Source organism: Meles meles, chromosome 8 (assembly GCF_922984935.1).
Source record: "Meles meles chromosome 8, mMelMel3.1 paternal haplotype, whole genome shotgun sequence".
NCBI lineage: Eukaryota > Metazoa > Chordata > Mammalia > Carnivora > Mustelidae > Meles > Meles meles.
Window position 1 is genome coordinate 64,793,003 of NC_060073.1, and position 19,921 is coordinate 64,812,923.

At 42.6% G+C, this 19,921-nt stretch overlaps 2 protein-coding genes across 2 annotated transcripts in view; one reads left to right on the forward strand and one right to left on the reverse strand.

Moving 5' to 3' along the window:
- Positions 1 to 9,742, forward strand: part of AAMDC (adipogenesis associated Mth938 domain containing) — a 40,302-nt gene extending 30,560 nt beyond the window's left edge. The window contains exons 3-4 of the mRNA XM_046015030.1: positions 6,359 to 6,454; positions 8,425 to 9,742. Of these exons, the coding sequence (XP_045870986.1) occupies positions 6,359 to 6,454; positions 8,425 to 8,565 (237 nt within the window). The 3' untranslated portion in view covers positions 8,566 to 9,742. The remainder of the gene's footprint in view (positions 1 to 6,358; positions 6,455 to 8,424) is intronic.
- A 5,726-nt stretch (positions 9,743 to 15,468) lies between these two features.
- INTS4 (integrator complex subunit 4) overlaps positions 15,469 to 19,921 on the reverse strand; it is a 116,920-nt gene continuing 112,467 nt past the window's right edge. Inside the window, exons 22-23 of the mRNA XM_046015028.1 lie at positions 19,800 to 19,920; positions 15,469 to 15,809 (exon numbers count right to left, since the gene is read on the reverse strand). Of these exons, the coding sequence (XP_045870984.1) occupies positions 15,631 to 15,809; positions 19,800 to 19,920 (300 nt within the window). The 3' untranslated portion in view covers positions 15,469 to 15,630. The remainder of the gene's footprint in view (positions 15,810 to 19,799; position 19,921) is intronic.

Sequence of the window (19,921 nt, forward strand, 5' to 3'; positions counted from 1 at the left end):
TTTTTATAAAGGTTTTTATATATTTGACAGAGAGAGAGCACAAGTAGGCAGAGCAGCAGGCAGAGGGAGAGGGACCAGGAGGCTCTCTGCTGAGCAGGGAACCCGATATGGGGCTTGATTCCGGGACCCTGGGACCATGACCTGAGCTGAAGGTTGCCACTTAACCAACTGAGCCACCCAAGTCCCCTACTTCACCTATTTTTTAAAAATTGGATTGTTTTTGTATTGTGTTTTGAGAGTTCTTTATATATTCTGGATAAAGTCCTTTGTTGGATATGTGATGTGCAAATATCTTCTCCCAATCTGCAGATTTTTGTTTTATCTTAACAATGGTGAGAGAAAACATGTTATAGTTGAAGAACTGATAGAAGGCCCATGCATGACAGAGAACAGGAAGAATGTGGTATGCAGTGAGACTGCAGAGGAATCTGGGAACTTAGAGACCATGATAAGGAGTTTGGCATTTATCGTTAACTGCATTGAGAAGTCACGGAATGCTCTTAAGGACGGGTTACATGAATGGATTTGTGTTTTGAAAAAATTGCTCTGGCTACAGTTTGAAGAATGCATAATTGGAAAGCTACAGTGGTTTTATGGGGACCAATTAGAAAGTTACTGCAATAGTCCAAACAAGAAGTAATGGCAGCATAAACCAGGGTAGTGGCAGTGGTGATGGAGAGGAATAGACAGATCCAAGAGAAAATAAGGAAATAAATGTCTAGCTAATGCCCATTATATCAGTATTTGGGGGAAACTGTATTTTATGTTTAACGGTAGATTTTTCTTAGATATCTTTTATCTAAAGAAGGTTCCCTTCTAGTTTCATTTGCTGAGGTTTTTTGTTTTTGTTTTTTAAGATTTTATTTGAAAGAGAGGCAGAGAGAGTGAAGGAGCATAACCAGGAGGAGCAGCAGAGGGAGAGGAAGAAGCAGGCTCTCTGCTGAGCATGGGGCCCGAAGCAAGGCTTGATCCCAGGACCCTGGGATCATGACCTGAGCCCAAGACAGATGCTTAACCAACTGAGATGCCCATGCTGAATTTTTTTAGATCATAAATACATTAACTTGGTTAAATGCTTTTTATGCATCAGTTGAGATAATTTACATGCTTTTTTCTTCTTTATGGTGAACTACGTTGATTTTTCAATGTTGAACCAACCTTGGATTTGTTAATGTTTTCTTGAGGATTTTCATTAAATATTTAAAAGAAAATTCACCAAAGAAGTCATATGTGTCTAGAATTTTTTCTTTAAAACCTAGAAAGGTTTTAAGTTATAAATTGGGGGTGCCTTGGTGGCAGTTAAGTGGCCAACTCTTGATTTCTACTCTGGTCATGATCCCAGGGTCCTGGGATGGAGCCCTGGGCATCCAGTCCCCGCTTAGCAGGAGTCCGCTTGAGGATTCTCTCTACCCCTCCTCCTACCCCTCCCCCTGCTCATGCACACTCTCTTTCTCAAGTAAATAGATCTTTTTAAAAAAATTATAAATTAAATTTCTAACAGTTATAGGACACTCAGATTTTCTATTTCTTATGTATTTTTTATAAATTATGTTCCTCAAGGAATTTGTCCATTTCATCTGTCATGCTTATTAGTGTAAAGCTGTTCCCAGTATTTTTTTCTTATTCTAATATCTATAGGCTCTGTAGTGATGTCCCCTTAGTTCTTGATATTTATGATTTATGTCTTCTCTTTTTTTCCTGATCAGTCTTTCAAAGATTTTATCAATTCTATTCATCTTTTCAAAGAATCAAGTTTTGGGGCACCTGGTGGCCCAGTCGTTAAGTGTCTGCCTTCGGCTCAGGTCATGATCCCAGTGTCCTGGGACCAGGCTCCTCATCCAGCTCCCTGCTCAGCAGGAAGCCTATTTCTCTCTTGTACTTCCTCTGCTTGTTTTCCCTCTCTCACTGTCTGTCAAATAAATAAAATCTTTAAAACAACAACAAAAAATCAAGTTTTGACCTTGTTGATTTTCTCAATTAGTTCCCATTTCATTAATCTGTACACATATATCCATTATTTCCTGTCTTCTACTTATTTTGGATATGATTTGCTTTTCTTTTTCAAGCTTTTTATTTTTTATTATTTAAAATTTTTTTTTTTTTTAAGATTTTATTTATGAGAGAGGGAGAGAGAGAGCATGAAAGGGGCGAGGGGCAGAGGGAGAAGCTGGCTCCCTGATGAGCAGAGGGCCTGATGTGGGACTTGATCCCGGGACTCCAGGATCATGACCTGAGCTGAAGGCAATTGCTTAACCAACTGAGCCACCCAGGTGCCCCTATTTTTAAAATATCTTATTTATTTATGTGACAGAGAGAGACTCAGCGAGCGAGGGAATACAAGCAGGGGGAGTGGGAGAGGGAGGAGGCTTCCAGCTGAGCAGGCAGCCTGAGGAAGGGCTTACTCCCAGGAGCCTGGGATCATGACCTGAGCTGAAGACAGATGCTTAACAACTGAACCATTCAGCCACTCTTTTTCTACCTTTTTTTTTTTAAGATTTTATTTATTTATTTGACAGACAGAGATCACAAGTAGGCAAGAGAGGCAGGCAGAGTGGTGGTGGGGGGTGGGGGGGAGCAGGCTCCCTGCCGAGCAGAGAGCCGGATTCAGGGCTCAATCCCAGAACCCTGGGATCAAGACCTGAGCTGAAGGCAGAGGCTTTAACCCACTGAGCCACCCAGGTGCCCCCTTTTCTATCTTTTTAAAGTGGAGTTTAGACCATTGATTTTAGGCCATTTTTTTTCTATAAATATTTAAAGTGATAAATATCCCTCTAAGTATATTTGGTTGTATTCCACAAATTTTGATATATTTTTTCTTTTGTCCTTTGGTTAAAAATACTTTGTTCAATTTCCAGTTATTTTGTGGCTTTTCTAAATACCTTATTGTAAACAATTAAATCTATTTTGTCAGGTAACATATTCTGTATTATTTCATTTCTTTGAAATTTACTGAGATTTAAATTATGGCCTAACTTTTAGTCTGTCGTAGTGAATGTTCCATGTATTCATGAAAATATATGTGTTCTGCAGTTGTTGGGTGTAGTAACCCAGAAATATCTATTAGGACAAATTGATAGTGCTGTTCAAATCTTCTATTTCCTTAAGGATTTTTTTGTCTATTTGTTCTATCAATTACTGAAAGAGAGTTGTTAAGATTTCCAGCTATGGTGGTGGTGTCTATTTCTCCCCTTAGTTCTGTTATTTTTGTCTTTATATTTTGTAGGTCTTTTACTAACAGTATACAGATTTGGAGTTGTTATATTTTTGTTCATGAATTGGCCCTTTAAGCATCATATGACACTCTTTATCTGTAGTGATACTTACTGTCTTAAGGTCTACTTAATCTGATATTAACATAACCATACCAAGGGCTCTTAGGTGGTCCAGTTAGTTGGGCATCCAATTCTCAATTTCAGCTCAGGTCGTGATCTTGCGGCCATGAGGTTGAGCCCACAACGGGCTTTGCACTGGGTGTGGAGCCCGCTAAAGATTCTCCCTCTCCCTCTGTCCCACCCGCCAGTCTCTCTTAAAAAAACAAACTATATATATACCCACACACCATCTTTCTTATTAGTGTTTGTGTTTTATCTTTTTTCATCGTCTTACTTTCAACCCATGTCTTTTTTTTTTTCATTTTATTTTATTATTTTTTATTTTTTTAATAAACATATAATGTATTATTAGCCCCAGGGGTACAGGTCTGTGAATTGCCAGGTTTACACACTTCACAGCACTCACCATAGCACATACCTTCCCCGATGTCCATAACCCCACCACCCTTTCCCTCTCCCCTCCCTCCACCACCCTCAGTTTGTTTTGTGACAGTAAGAGTCTCTTATGGTTTGTCTCCCTCCTGATCCCATCTTGTTTCATTTATTCTTTTCCGACCCCTCAAACCCCCCCACCATGTTGCATCTCCACTTCCTCATATCAGGGAGATCATATGATAGTTGTCTTTCTCTGATTGACTTATTTTGCTAAGCATAATACCCTCTAGTTCCATCCACATCGTCACAAATGGCAAGATTTCATTTCTTTTGATGGCTGCATAGTATTCCATTGTATATATATACCACATCTTCTTTATCCATTCATTTTCAACCCATGTCTTTAAAGTGCCTACCTTGTAAGTAGTGTTTAGTTGGGTCTTGCTTTTTAATCTAGACAGTCTTTGCCTGAAACTTTTTAGTCCAATGTTATTATTGGTATAACTCTGTTTAAGAGTTTCACCTTGCTGTTTGCTTTCTGTTTGACCTCATGTTTTTCATTCCTTCCTTTTTGAGGGTTAATCAACTATTTTTCAAATATTCCATTCTGTATCCTTTTTTTTTTTTTTTTTTTTTTTAGTTTATGTGTGCGTGAGAGATGACAGACAGTAAGATTGTTCTAGGGAAGATTCAGGTTCACAGTTGAACTAACGATTATTCTACATACAATGGGCCAGGCACTGGGCTAAGCACAACTCTATGTGGTCAGTAGGTTTATTTCTTTCGAGTCAAAAATGATGCTCCCTGGATTATAGTATTCTTTTTTTTTTTTTTTTTAACACATCTGTCTAATCACTTTTTTTTTTTTAAGATTTTATTTATTTGACAGAGAGAGAGATCACAAGTAGGCAGAGAGGCAGGCAGAGAGAGAGGAGGAAGCAGGCTCCCTGCGGAGCAGAGAGCCCGATGCGGGGCTCGATCGGACCCTGAGATCATGACCTGAGCCGAAGGCAGCGGCTTAATCCACTGAGCCACCCAGGGGTCCCTGGATTATAGTATTCTAATGAAGTTCATTAAGCTGAAAGTTAAACATGTTTCAGTTCAAATCCCAGCTCCACCGCTTAACAGTTGTGTATCCTGGCCAATGTGTATATTTTTTGTGAATTTTAGTTTCCTTACCTATAAAATGAGAGTGGATGTTTTTGTGCTACTTTATAGGATCATTGTAGAGATCACATGGAACAATTTCTACACATGTATTAGGAACACTGTAACTATAAACATGTTAAGATATTTCAGGATTTAATGAAAAGACTCATTTACTTTCCTTTTACCTTTATAAATATATAAATTTCATTCCTGTCTCCTCTGTCATCTTTCAAAACTGAAAAACTCTTCTTTCTTTGGACATTTGTTGTCTTCATGACATTTTTAGTTCTTTCTTTATACCATGTCTAACTGTGCTTAGAATGTACCCCTTCCATGACCATAGTTCTTTTTGCTCATACTTAAAGACCCAATTAAAATAGCATGTCATACATGACAACTTCTCACTCATATTTACGCACTCGCTCTTCTGAAACCTTTGACTCTACTTTATCTCATCCTGTTGTAACTATTTCCACGCAATCACTCATCGTACCTCACTAAAACTCGGGACTATTTGGCTTATCTCAGTACTTCCAGTATTGAGTATACAGCCTGGTAGAGAGCAAGTGTACAGTAAATACCTCTTGACTGAACGAAAGGATATAGACAAATCAGGGAAGGAGGGCTTTGGTCTTCGAGCTTCAGTACTCAGAATGTCATCCCTGTACAGATACGTAATAGGCGAAGCCCAGAGGTTGGGCTGGTATTTACTAAACTCCCACTTTACCGTTTGCTGCAGTGGAAGCAACTCGGATGTCACCATCCTTTAATGTTGGATTAATGTTATTAAACAGCTTATCTTTAATATCCCTGGGAAAATCTGGCAAGACTTTGTGAAGTGACAGGTTTTAAAGCAACAGTTGTTTTTTGGAGTTAAGTGGGAAAGGAGCTCAGAAAAAGGTTGATTCTTATGAAATCTCTCCAAAGCTCCAAATTTTGGCTTGGTGTGAAGTGCTTTCTACTCCCACCCTCTCTCTTTCCACTCTCTCACCTGTCTCTCCAGCTATACTGAACTACCTTTCAATCTCCGGGCTTTTCTTCCCTCTGAGCCTTTGTTCATGCTAGTCCCTGTGCTTGGAATGCTTTATTCCACTGATTTCCTTTAACCTGGCTAATTCCCATTTGTCCTTTAGGCCTCAGCTTGCATCTCAGCTTACCTTCTCTGGGATGCTTCCCTGACCATTTGTCCCGACTCTCCAGGTCTGAATGAGGTGCTCGTTCTCTGTGTTCTCACAACACCCTGAACTAATGTCCTTGTAGCACTTGTAAAACTATTGACATTTCTTTTTAGTCTCCTATATTTTTCACTAGACTTAGCATTCCTTAAGGCATTGAATCTTCTATTATTCCCAGGGCCCTGAATGATGCTTGGCACAAAATAAACCTCAGTAAACATTTTCTCAGTGAATTAATAGGTGAATGAGTGAATCCCCCAAGAATGCCAACTGCAAAGCAATGTTAAAAGAACAGGTAGCTGGTATACTTTCTCTTTCCACATGCAGCATTCTCCTGGTGTGCAGCCTGCAGATGTGGAGGAAGTTGTCAAGAAGGGTGTGCAGACCCTTGTGATTGGCCGAGGAATGAGCGAGGCCTTAAAGGTAGGTATTGGTGAGCACAGCATTCCTGAGGACAGTTGGTGACCTCTTGGACCTTTATCTTACTACTCTGTCCTTCTTGGGAGCTCTTTGCAATATATCATGCACCCTCATTTTGCTGAGCCAGTGGATGGCCCAGGATAAAATAAGGGATGCTAGCTAGCTAGTACTCTTCCTCATCAGGGCTGGAGTCTCTAGTCCCTGTCCAACCCTAGGCCTGTGTTGTTTCAACTATTTTTTTTTATATTTTTTTTTTAGATGTTATTTGAGAAAGAGAATGTGAGAGAGAGAGAGAGAGCATGAGAAGAGGGAGGGTTAGAGGGAGAAGCAGACTCCCTGCCAAACAGGGAGCCCAATTTGGGACTCTATCCCAGGATTCCAGGATCATGACCTGAGCCGATAGCAGTCGCTTATCCAACTGAGCCACCCAGGAGCCTCTGTTTCAACTATTTTTCAGAACTTCTTCACCTGGAATTCTCAAGCTCTATAGCTATCAATATTTGGTTCTTTAGATTTTCACAATACTTCACATTTTTTTTTAGTACTTCAAATTTTCATAGTACTTTTTATCCTTTCTTTTTTATCCTTGAACACAATCAGGTTATGCATTTTTCCCCTTTCGGAAAAAATACTTATTTTTATTGTATTTACAGAAATAATACATACTTATTGCAAAACTGTTGATGTAGAAATGTTGAAGTGGAAAAGTGAAAGATCCTACTCCCATCTCCAAATTTGGTGTTTGTTGCTCCGTGCAGCTGCAGATATATACTCTTATGCATGCAGATACACATGTATACACTTTTAAGCATTTTTACGTAAATAGGATCACACTGTACATGTGGGCAGCCCTTCCCATAAGTATACAGAGATCTACCTCATTCTCTCCTTTATATAAATGTCCTAAAATCTACTTCCCTACTGATAAAGGTGCTCTTTATTTATATATATTTTTAACCTATTTTTTCCGTTAAAATAATTCCTTTCTATAAGGCTGTTGTTATTATAAAATTGTTCAAACACAGAAAAATATAGGGCATTTAAAAGATATTTCAGGGCTCTTTCTGAGGAGGTAGAATCTAATTAAAATCTATTTAAAATAATACTCAGCACAAGCCAGAGGTAAAAAAAAAAAAAAAATCCAATAATAGCTGCCACTATTGGGAATCTTTTATATAAATTAATTGACAAACATTTATTCAGTGCCTTCTGTGGGTCAGACACTCTTCTAGGCACTGGAGACAAGATACATGAGATAAACAAGGTTCATGGACCTCTTGGAAAATAGAAGAGTAGACAAATTTCAGATCGTAACAAATGCTGTGAAGACAATGGTGACTTAAGCGGGACTGCTCTAAATGGAGCAGTCAGGAAAGGCCTTTCTAAGGAGATAATTGAGCTGTAGCATCCACACACTGTGAGTAAACTCCATCCTCACACCACCCTGTGTGTATTTTTATCCCCATTTTATAGAGGAGGAAACTGGGGTTGAGAAACTTTAGATAGCCGGCCTACAGGGCAAAGTTAGACTTTAGACTCAGGTTGGACTGACCCAGACATTCAACATACTGACATTTTCCATGCCTTAGCTGAATTCGTTTTCATACTAGCCCTGTGAGCTAGGTATTATTATCCCCATTTACAGACATGGAAACAAAGGGTCAGAGAATTGAATTCACTTACCCAAGGTCCCACTACTAAGATTTAAATCCAAAACTGTCTGACTCCAAAATCCATTATTTCCCATTTCCATTTCACCTAAGCTTTGTGATTGCATGACGCTTCTGTCAACTTGTTAGAAGCCTTGTTGAATCCTTGGGGCTCCCTGTCAAATTTTGGATGGCGACATGCTGGGTGATCAAATAGTGACTGTTGTCATTGTCCAATTTTGTAGAGAACCCTTGCCTCATGGCAGGAAAGGAAACCCAGGAGCACGTTTCCCCTGACTTACTCATCTTTTCCCCTCTTCCCAGGTGCCGCCATCAACTGTGGAGTACCTCGAGAAACAAGGCATTGATGTGCGGGTCCTCCAGACAGAGCAGGCAGTGAAGGAGTATAATGCCTTGGCTGCTCAAGGCATCAGAGTGGGAGGGGTCTTCCATTCCACATGCTGATGGAGCCTTAAGAATAAATCACTAAGCAAAAGTGCCTTTGACCATCACTCTTAGCACTCTCCACACTGGCCTCCCCAAGCATTTTTCAACAACTGTTCATGCCAGGTCCTGTGCTAGGCTTTGGGATGCATGGATGACTAAGACCAGGTCCCTCTCTGATGTGAACTGAAAATCCGGAGAGAAGACAGATGTACGTAATACACTAAATATTAGACCAGAAATATGGGAAAATAAAGGCAAAAATAAAGCCTTCTGCTTTGAAGGCCAAGGAAAAGTTCAAGTGCATTAAAATTACATTGCAACTGATGCTCTGGAATGTTTAACCATTAATTCAAATGAATTGTATTGAGTACCTTATACGTCAGACACTGGTATAGGCTCCAGAGAGACAGCAATAAAAGTCTTACCCTTGGGGCACCTGGGTGGCTCAGTGGGTTAAGGCCTCTGCCTTTGGCTCAGGTCATGATCTCAGGGTCCTGGGATCGAGCCCTGCATCGGGCTCTCTGCTCTGAGGGGAGCCTGCTTCCTCTTCTCTCTCTGCCTACTTGTGAACTCTCAAATAAAATAAATAAATAAATAAGAAGGCTATTTCAGATATGTGGTCAGGAAAAGCCCTGTGCAGATGGCATATGAGCAGACCCCCGAGTGAAGTGACAGAGCCCTCCAGTTACAGCAACAGGAGGAGCTCCGCCATGATACTTGGGTTCTAGGCAAGCTGTTCTACTAGCTAAACCTGAGCCTGGCTGGATAGTTTTCTTTGGGCTGCAGATTCTTTTGCTATAAAATGATGGGGCTGAACTAGTTGCTCTGTAACTGCTGTGAACAGTCTTTGTTCCTTTAAATACGAAGTATCTTTTGTGAAGCATTAGAATAGACAGAACTATGATAAATTATCAACATCACCTTACTTTTCATTCCTCCCCCTCTTTAAGGAGTTACGAGTATGGGCTTTGGTGTCAAATAGCCCTGACTTTGAACTGTGGCTTTCTGCCACTCGCTGGTTGGGGATTTATTTAATCTTTTAGATTTGCACTGTTCTCATCTGTCAGATTGGGATCATAATTAGTACCTGGAGTTATTTTGTAGATATTAAATGGGGGTGATTCATACAATGTCTTAGCACACTGCTTTGCATGTACTAAGGACTCAATAAATTGAAGCCACTGTTATCATTATATTTTGATTAATGGGTCTGCTCTGTGTCAATTAGCTTCATTTATGGTTTGTAATACAGCAGCCTATTTCATAGGCTCATAGAATGCTGGAGCCCAAAGGAACTATCGACTATTCTCTCATTGAATCTCTTTCATGCCCATTTATGGAGTCTCTTTACTAAAGTTTTTATGACTACGTATTGCTGGGTCCTGGGAGTACAGAAATGAGTAAGTTATAATTCCTGCCCTCAGGAGTTACATGGGAGAGAAAACTCAACAGACATTCATACAGTGTGTTAACATTATAATAGTTACAAGGTCCAATGATGGCCTAAAGGATGGCCTACTATCGGGATGGAAGGAAAAGTAAGGAAGACATCACTAAGACCAAGACACAAGCCGAGTCTTAAAAATAAGGTATTTGTTTATTCACCAAACATTTGGCAACCTTTTTTTTTTTTTTAAGATTTTATTTATTTATTTGACAGAGAGAGATCACAAGTAGGCAGAGAGACAGGAGGAAGTAGGCTAGGCTCCCCGCTGAGCAGAGAGCCCCATGCGGGGCTCGGGGCTCGATCCCAGGACCCTGAGATCATGACCTGAGCGGAAGGCAGAAGCTCAACCCACTAAGCCACCCAGGCACCCCCATTTGGCAACTTTTAACTAAACATTTACTAGGTCAAGTGTTTATCACAACCATAATTAATATCCCAGCCCTTGTTGAAGTCACGGCCCCAGAAAGCTGGTTTTTGCTTCATGTGATCCTGTCACAGGCTTGGCCCAACTGGGCATCTGACTAAGCCGCCAGTCCACAGACTGAACAGCAACTTAAGATGTGGTTTGGCAAGAAAAGGTGAGCAAAGACCATTGGAATGGAAAGCGAAGAGATCTTTCCAAGTTCACCCTGCAAGGAAGTGGCAGAGCCAAGATTAGAACCTGATGCTGTGTCTTGATCTTTCTACTATGCACCTCCTTAAAAGGCCCATGGGAGTGGGGTACCTCACTGGCTCAGTCAGTAGAGCATATGACTCTTGATCCCTGGGTTGGGAGTTCAAGCTCCACATTGGGCGTAGAGTTTAAGGAGGAAAAAAAACACAAAAACTTACCATGGAAGTAAGATCCTCACAGACCCGACTCCCAGCCTAGAGGTCTGGGCAAGTCCTGTTTCGTGCCCTTTCTGCAACCAGCCAGTTGGCAGATACAGGATCTTTCTATATCTCAGCTCAAAAAGCCAGGCACCTATGTAGCTAGGAGGGTCTTTGATAGAATTCAGATTGTTTCTCTATTGATGCAATCGACTTTTTTTTTTTGTTAAGTGAAACGTAAAGTTAGACATCCAGTGGGTGTTGGACTAGGTGTGGGTGTAATCCGTGTTCCTAAGCAAGTTGTCTCCACATTAGAGAGAACTTAGCACAAACTTCTTAGAGACAGAAATCTCTGGCACTGAGATCATTAAACTTTGTATAGAATCTACTCATAAATAGCTCCTATTTCTGAATCTGTTCTACATGGTCATTGCTGAAAATGGATAGAACCTGGAGAGAATGGGGCGCCTGGGTGGCTCAGTGGATTAAGCCGCTGCCTTCGGCTCAGGTCATGATCTCAGGGTCCTGGGATCGAGCCCCGCATCGGGCTCTCTGCTCCACAGGGAGCCTGCTTCCTCCTCTCTCTCTGCCTGCCTCTCTGCCTACTTGTGATCTCTCTCTGTCAAATAAATAAAATCTTTAAAAAAAAAAAAAAAAGAACCTGGAGAGAAGCTGTTTTTCCACATGACACTATACTTAATCCCATGTCTTCATTAAGCCCTTTGATTTGATTTGCAGGTAGCACAGCCTTCACTCTGCCCACACTTAATTTCTTCTAGCTTGAGTGGTTCCTAAGACAAGAATTCTACCAAATGCTTTCTGTGCGCCCTATAATTCTCTTTGCAGAAGTCAATCATGTCAAAGCCAAATATAATGTCCTTCTGGAAACCTGAATTCCCAGGGCTGGCTTTTGCAGGCATGCCATGGTACTGCTAAGTTTGCTCCAGATTCATAGACTCATTCAGTCTTTTCCCACCTGGTATGTACCTGTCACTGTGCTGAGGACACCACACACGTGTTCCTCAGATTAGTTGGAAGAGACAGACTTGTAAACATATGGTTACGGTACGGACATTGCAAACTGCCACAAAGCTACCTAGAGAGCAGTTTTATCTCAGGATAACCTTAACGTTTATTTTTTTTAAAGATTTTATTTATTTATTTCACAGAAAGAGAGAGATCACAAGGAGGCAGAGAGGCAGGCAGAGAGAAAGGGGGAAGCAGGCTCCCCACCAAGCAGAGAGTCCGATGCGGGGCACGATCCCAGGATCCTAAGATCATGATCTGAGCAGAAGGCAGAGGCTTAAAACCCACGGAGCCACCCAAGCGCCTCATTTATGTTTTAATTGGCTTTTTTTTTTACATGAAAATGCAGATTTCTGGCTCTTCTGGAAGAACCAGATGATACCACCAGGCCCACACTTAGAAACCACTGAGCAGAGCTGAAGAGCAACTACCTTCTGACCCTGACTGAAGACAATGGAAGTCTCTATTACCTTCTGACAGGCCACTTGACTCCTTTTTTCCTGCCTACCTTTCTTTAAAACAGGTTTCCATTTGTGAACCTGCAACAGATACTTAAATAAATATGCTTCAAGAACATGAAAAAGGCTGTGAGAACACAGAGGCAATGAGCCAAACCCACAGGAGATACAAAATACCTTCTAGAATGAGGCTCAGTCCTGGAGAATGAGAAGAAGCCACAGGAGACCCTCTGAGGAACATATTCCAGGGCTCAGGAGGTCCAAAGGTCTGAGACAAGACAGCATGGTGAGCGTTGGGCATAACTACAGGAATTCTCTATTGCCAGAGAAGTAACACAGAACGTGTGGCACAGGCAGTATGAGCTGGAGAAGACAGAGGCATGATGAGCCTTTGAGAATAGGACTTTAGACTTAATTCTGGGGCAAGCAGTGGGCCTTATTCAAAGGGGCTAAGCAGGGGAATGGCCCGAACAGATCTGGGTTTTAGAAAGATCACTCTGCAAGCTGTGTGAAGAATGGACTGAAGGGAGCAAGATCTGAGGCAAGATCTTTAAGCGGCTAATGCCACATTTTAGGAGATGATGGTGTTCTGGACTAGGATAGAAACCAAGTATGAGAAGATTGAGTCAAGAAATATTTAAGGAAGCAGAATCTAAAGGGCCTGTTTATCTGATGGCTCTGTTTATCTGAGGGGTGCAGGAGTCCAGTGTGACACACAGGTTTCTGGCTTTGACTGCTGGATACATGGGAGCCCACTTACACAGAACAACAGACCCGTTACAGAAACCATGTTGGACTAAAAAGCAGGAGGCCTGGGTTCCAGCCTTGGCATTACCATGAATTCAGTCTCATGTTTCACAGAATCTGATAATTCAGGGTTTTCAAAGGTATTTATTTTATTAAATTTTTTTTTATTTTTTAATTAACATTCAAAGGAATTTAAAAGGTTGAGTCCAGGGGTGCCTGGGTGGCTCAGTGGGTTAAGCCTCTGCCTTCGGCTCAGGTCATGATCTCAGGGTCCTGGGATCGAGCCCCACATGGGGCTCTCTGCTCAGCAGGGAGCCTGCTTCTCCCTCTCTCTCTACTTGCGCCTCTATCTACTTGTGATCTCTCTATATATACCAAATAAAATCTTTAAAAAAAAAAAAAGGTTGAGTCCAATCTCTTATGTGAGACTTGAATTCCTCTGCAAGAAACTTGTCAGAAGCCTGTTCAACCTCTGCTAAACACATCAAACATGGACAATTCATCTCCTAATGCAACCCATTCTATTCTTACACAGCTTTTTTTTTTTTTTAAGATTTTATTTATTTATTTGACAGAGATCACAAGCAAGCAGAGAGGCTCCCTGCTGAGCAGAGAAACCAATGCGGGGCTCGATCTCAGGACCCTGGGATCATGACCTGAGCCGAAGGCAGAGGCTTTAACCCACTGAGTCACCCAGGTGCCCCCTCTTACACGGCTTTTAAAAACTTCTCTTGAAAGTATGCAAAAATCTGCCCCTTAGTTTATCTCTAGCTTTGGTGGAAAAAAATACTCTATTTTGTGTGTTAAGACCTAGGATAGAGTCTGGCATTTCCCTTTAGAAGAAAAACATTTCCTCAAAACCTCAATTTCCCCACCTTTGAAATGGGGGATGACTTGAGGATTTCTATAGCAGGGGTACCATAGCTGATGAGGGTGCAGCACAGCCTTCACACAGACGCCTTCAGGCTTTCTATAGCGAGTGCACGAGGCGTTTGGTTGGTGGGCGGCCATGGATCTCAATGTCTTCAAGCTCTGACCCAGCCATCATCAGATGGTGCTTGGGTAAGAACAGTGATAGGATTTGGCCTAGCTCCCAGCTTCTTTATCACCAGGGCAGGCACTTTTGTCACGGTATCTTTTTGACACATGAGAGCTCACTGATGTCACATTCCTGAGATACATGAAACAAGCAAGCCCACTAGAAAAGTAACCTAGCTCCTTGAAGAGCTTGCTTCCCTTAGTGCCACTCTGGCAGGGATGGCATTCTGGAGCCAGACTGCCTGGGTTCAAACCCCAGCTCTGTCGTCTACTAGTTGTATGACTCAGGCCAAATTACTGAATTTTCTAAATCCAACTGCCTTGCTTGTAAAACAAAGAAAACAGTACCTACTTCATAGGGTAGCTGTGAGGGTTAAATGAGTTAATTCATGGAAAAGGCTCACATCACTGCCAGGCACAAATCAAGTGCATTAAACCAAAAGCCAAAAATGCTTGAATTTAAATTCTAGCACCACATGAGTCGTTCTATAATCCTGCTATTATTTTTATAAGCTTTCCAAGTACCACATAAGATCAAGACTAGCTGCAGATTCAGATTCTAGCAGGTATAGAGAGCTGAAGATTTAAAGGCTTTTTCCATATACTTTCCCAGAGGTGGTAGAGCCCAGGCCTTGGGAACCATCTTGGATTTGAATGAAAACAGCTTTACTACTTACTGTCCAGGCTTCCTCCCAGGCTTCTCTGAGGTCTCCGGAAGACCTGGTTGGCTGCAGCAAGGATTAAATGGCAGGTGAAGTAGCAGGGCCACACACGGTTAACGCCTCTGGAGCATTTACTGCTCTTATACTGCAGCTACACCTGTAACTCACATGCAGCTCCAACCCTGGAGTCATCAAAGATGCAGCGGGAAATGCCTTTATTTCTTATACTGGATCACTTTTCCATAATCCTTGTTTCTCCTAAAATATGGCCCTCATGCATTATTTTGGTTCTAAGGGTAATGACAGGCAAGATCAAGAATCTCTCTCAGGGATGAAAATGATTCATTCTCCAGCTATTCATCCAGTCCTTGGCATAGCTACTGCCTGAATTAGGGAAAGAGCTTCTTGGCAAGATAGTGATGTCTAAGGCCATTCAGGAACCATCGGTGGTGAGAAAGTACAGCTGTGAAAAGAGTGGGCCCTGGCAAACAGACTAATGATTTAAAAAACAAGATTATGCTCCAGTACATCATTCTTTGGAGGTGGCTACAAAACTTTGTTTCACACTCGAGGAACATAACCATGTGATACAAAAGTTGAACCTACAGCCACATAATTTTTTTAAGGACCAGGAACTAGAACAGCTAGGTGTTTTTTCAACTTTATTGGTGATGGGGGGTGGGGGAGACTGTCAGGGAAGGAGAAGGTATAGACTTGAAGGTTTTTGGTTTTCTAATGCAAAATAATTTATTGTGTGTTTGATACCAGATGAGACTAGACAGGTGCTGGTGCTCATGCCTACATGCCATCTCCAGGTGAAGTGCTCTAGGCTTCTGCCTCACTCTGCTACCTAAGAAGGGCCTTCCCAGCCTCAGCTCTACAGATTGCTGGTGACTCAGCGCCTTGCAGGTTTGGGCATTATGTAAACTTTCACAGACTTGCTGAAGGGGATGGTGCCCTCGATGCTGGTTTCCACCTGGGGTGACATCTCACCACCCTCGATCCACGGAGATTTTGGAATGCGGGAACTGGAGTTGTAGGCCAGCAGCAGCCTGACTTCCACCTGGCATGGTTCTGGGAAAAAAAGACAAAAGAAATCCTCTATGACTGGGCAACTGCTAGGAATTGGGAAGAAATGTCAAGAAAAAGCCACATCAAAGACAGAAGCAGTAAGGTTTCCAAACATTTCTTCATCTGTCTTCAACCCTTCCCCCTCACCAAACAAAGACACTTTCCCAGCCTGAACCCTGTGAGGCTGAGCCCGAGCCTACGATGAGCTGCTTCTCCTCTACCTCCTCCTCCGGTCCCTGTGGGCTCCCCGCAGCTCAGATCCGTGGCTGATCAGAGACAACTAAAAACTTTGCCTCAGAGGCCTTCTGGCTTCCAGAGAGGGCCACATGGGCCTGCACAGGGCTGTTTCTCATGGCCAGATAACCATGCTCTTCCTGTGTGGCTGAGCCTGGGCATCAGGGCCGCAAACACCACAGATGCTACCATCTTAGTGGAGAAGCAACCTTGATTTGATTAGGAAACAGTTCTGACAAGAAATTCTCACCAGTGAACAGGAACACATTTCAGGGACCTAAAATCATGTCACTAAACCTTCCTTTCTTTCATGCATGTAGAAGGCCCGAGTGAGCAAGTAAGCCCTCTCTCGAGTTGCTGACCATCTGCTGGGAACAGACAGTTACAAAAGGAGCACAGCACTCTAAACAAATCTGTAAGGACAGTGGTGAGGAGGGGCCCCAGGAAGGCTTTATTTTTTTAATCCATTTCTTTTTTTTTTTTTTTTTTTAAGATTTTATTTATTTATTGTCAGAGAGAGAGTACACAAACACGGGGAGTGGCAGTCAGAGGGAGAAGCAGGCTCCCACCTGAGCAGGGAGCCTGATGCAGTACTTGATCCCAGGACCCTGGGATTATGACCTGGGCTGAAGGCAGACGCTTAATAGACTGAGCCACCTAGATGTCGCCTAGGAAGACTTTAGAATAGAACACCTGCTCTGTGTCAAGCACACAACCCCAAGAGTTCTTACCCTCCCACACAAAAGACTGTCACACAACCCCCCCCTTTGCCCCCCACAAAAGTCCCAAGGCTCTGAATGATTCTAAGTGAATGTGCAAATCCACGCCGGTGGCAGTATTTAAACCCACTTGATACACTGAAGCAATCTTTCTATTAACCATGTGGCTTCTACAAAGGACAGGGAGAGTATTTCAGAAGAGCCTAAGGGCAGGTGCAAAGGGCCAGGAACAGAGTAAGCTTGGGATAGCCTCTTAAATTTCATGTGACTGGAGCACAATGTGCAAGTATTAAAGATTAGCCCAATGCTAAGAAATACAGAGGAGAAAAGTGAGAGCTGGATGGATCTAAATGAACAAGGGCAGAGGTCCCAGGACTTCTCAATGCCTCTCCAGACCTCTTCCTAGTCACTTCCAGACTTCTCTGTAGGGAGGAAAACAGAGACCGAATTGCTGTCCTCCAGGAAGGGGAAGGTTCCCAAGAAGTCAGAGCAACCTAGCCAGCCCGAGAGTGGCCTCAGCACTACCACTTACCAGCCACGTGGTACAAACACAACCATGTAATATGGGGTGTACCTGTAATGAAACCAGTGCTGCACTCTGGCGTCAGGGTCCGATATCAGCTCTCCCATTATGCTCCCCTCTATTGTCCCAGATGGCTGTTGCCAACCCCAACCCTAACCCAGCCCCAACTCTCACAGGGCTTTCAGCCAAATCCTGGTGAGGTCAAAGGGCTCTAGCCCAACTGTTCATTGTGCCCTCCCTGCATGTAGTAAGAATGGCAATTCAAACCACTGCCATAAGAGGAAAGGAGAGAGGAGAGAAAACAAGAGACAGTAGGAGAAAAAGACAAAAGATTATATGGGACAAATCATGCAACCTATTCATCATGCCAGGAAGAACAGCTCTCCTATGAGGTATATATTCTTGCTCCTATCTTATAGGTAAAGAAAATGAGAGAGAGGTAAAATCACTTTCTCGGGATGGTACAGCAAGGGAGGCAGAATCTAGAACCAGGTCGGAGTGACTCAAGCTTCTGACATGGCAGTAGCCTGCCTCTTAGAGGAGAGACCCCTGTTAGGGATCTGCTGAAGGACTGCATGGAGGAAATGCTCCCCAGCACTAGACCCCATCTCCTGGATTAGCACAAGGATGGCGCAGGTCATTCAGAATGAGAACACATCTCACTAGTGTCCCAGGCATCCCAGGTCAGAAGGGAACATGGTATAATGAAAACACAAGGGATTTGGGAGTTGGGAAATCTGCATGCCAGCCTCAGTGGCCCCATGATCCACTACATGGGCCTCCATTTATGCATCTAAAATGAAAAAAAGGGGGGCGCCTGGGTGGCTCAGTCGGTTAATAAAGTGCTATGCTGAGAAAAGAGAGATCTGTAATAGCAATCTCTCAGAGGAGGTGATCCTGAACGAATCAGAATTCTTCAGGCTCATGACAGCCTAGATGGTAGCCCTGGCTCAGGCAAGGAGCTACCATAGGAACAGGGCAAGTCACTAGGCCCTGCCAACACCTTTGAGGCTCTTCTGAGATCTAAGGTGCTACTAAGTGCTTCTCTGAACCTTGGGCCTTCCTCAACAATGCTGTCCCATGGCATATCTTTCTTAGCATATCACGTCCATGTCTAGGACCCCTTTAAGAGAACAGATTAGAATAAGAAATTCTGCCTTCCTGTGGTAGTGCAGAACACTCCAGGCAGCAAGGATATAAAATGAGGGATGCTCAGGGAAGAAGATCCTGGGTAAAGCATTGCTGGATGCTTCCTCAATTGTGCCAGGCCCAGGGTTACTGACTAGAGCCTCAAAGGGGCTGCCCTGATATTTAACAGCACTACCTTCTCTTTGTGAAAACCTTATTATGTCATTTATACTCACCTAACACCCCCGATAGAGGGAAACCAATAATAATGGCATTGATTACTCATGTATTTAAAAATTCAGTGAAGGGGCGCCTGGGTGGCTCAGTGGGTTAAAGCCTCTGCCTTCGGCTCTGATCACGATCCCTGGGTTCTGGGATTGAGCCCCACATCAGACTCTTTGCTCAGCAGGGAATCTGCTCCCGCCCCCACTTGGGATCTCTTATCTGTCAAATAAATAAATAAAATCTTTAAAAAAAAAAAAAAGTCTTAAAAAATTTTTTTCAGTGAAAAAAAAATTCCAGAACGCATCCACCTATTTCTAAAATAAACCAAATTTGGTGGCATGAAACTCTTTCTCCAGTAATAATCATGCTTCTGAATCATCTTTAGTGATTTAGGAAACAACGGTGAGGCCAATTCTCCCCCACATTTTAGGTTCTGTAGACTGAGTCTCTTTTTCAAGCTTCGAAAGCAGCCTTACATTACACACTTGAAATGTAATGTCTCATGTGCTTGTATTCTCCCGTTTTATTCTTAAGAATAAGATTTTTTTTTAAAAAATAAGATTTTTTAAAATACTTATGTAACCTTCCTATCTTTTCACAATTTATTAAAGTATCACATTAAACCCGTCCTGTGGGAAGGCAGGACAGTAATAGTTGTCGTTTTACTTGTTTCAGGGGAATGAACTGACTGGTTCATAGGCAAAAACAGAAAAGTTTTAATTTGGGGTAAGAAACATAAAACTGCTTAACTTCTAGACAGAGCAAGGCTCAGAACTAACTTCTAGGTGGAGAACTATCATCTTCAGTTTGAAAGTGAGGAAACAGTTTCAGAAGACAGAGTGGCTTGTCCGAGGCTATGTAGCAAGTCAGTGGCAGAGACAGGACAAGAAAATAGTGTGCTGGTATCCAGCCGAGGGCTCTTTCCACAAGATTCCATTCTATTATAACTCCTGTACATCTGACAAAATCTTGGGCCTCGAGCAATCAAAGCAATGCAGCAAATGAGTCTAAGTGCAGCCAGTTTGGGGTTTTAAACTTCTTAAGAAATTAGCAGGCCTGAGAGAAACATGTATTTTTGAAAAGTACAAAAAACCAAATGCCTACAGGTAAGTGTGATCCCTAGGAGCATATTTTCCTGTCCACCCTGGTCCACTGACCCTTTACCTGTCCAGGCAGTGTGGGAGAGGTACACCTGAGTGATAAGCCGGTGGCGCCCTGGGCCAGGATTCCGGAAGTCGGCTGGCTTAGGATGAATCATCTGAGCCTGGCCATCTGGATATAAGACC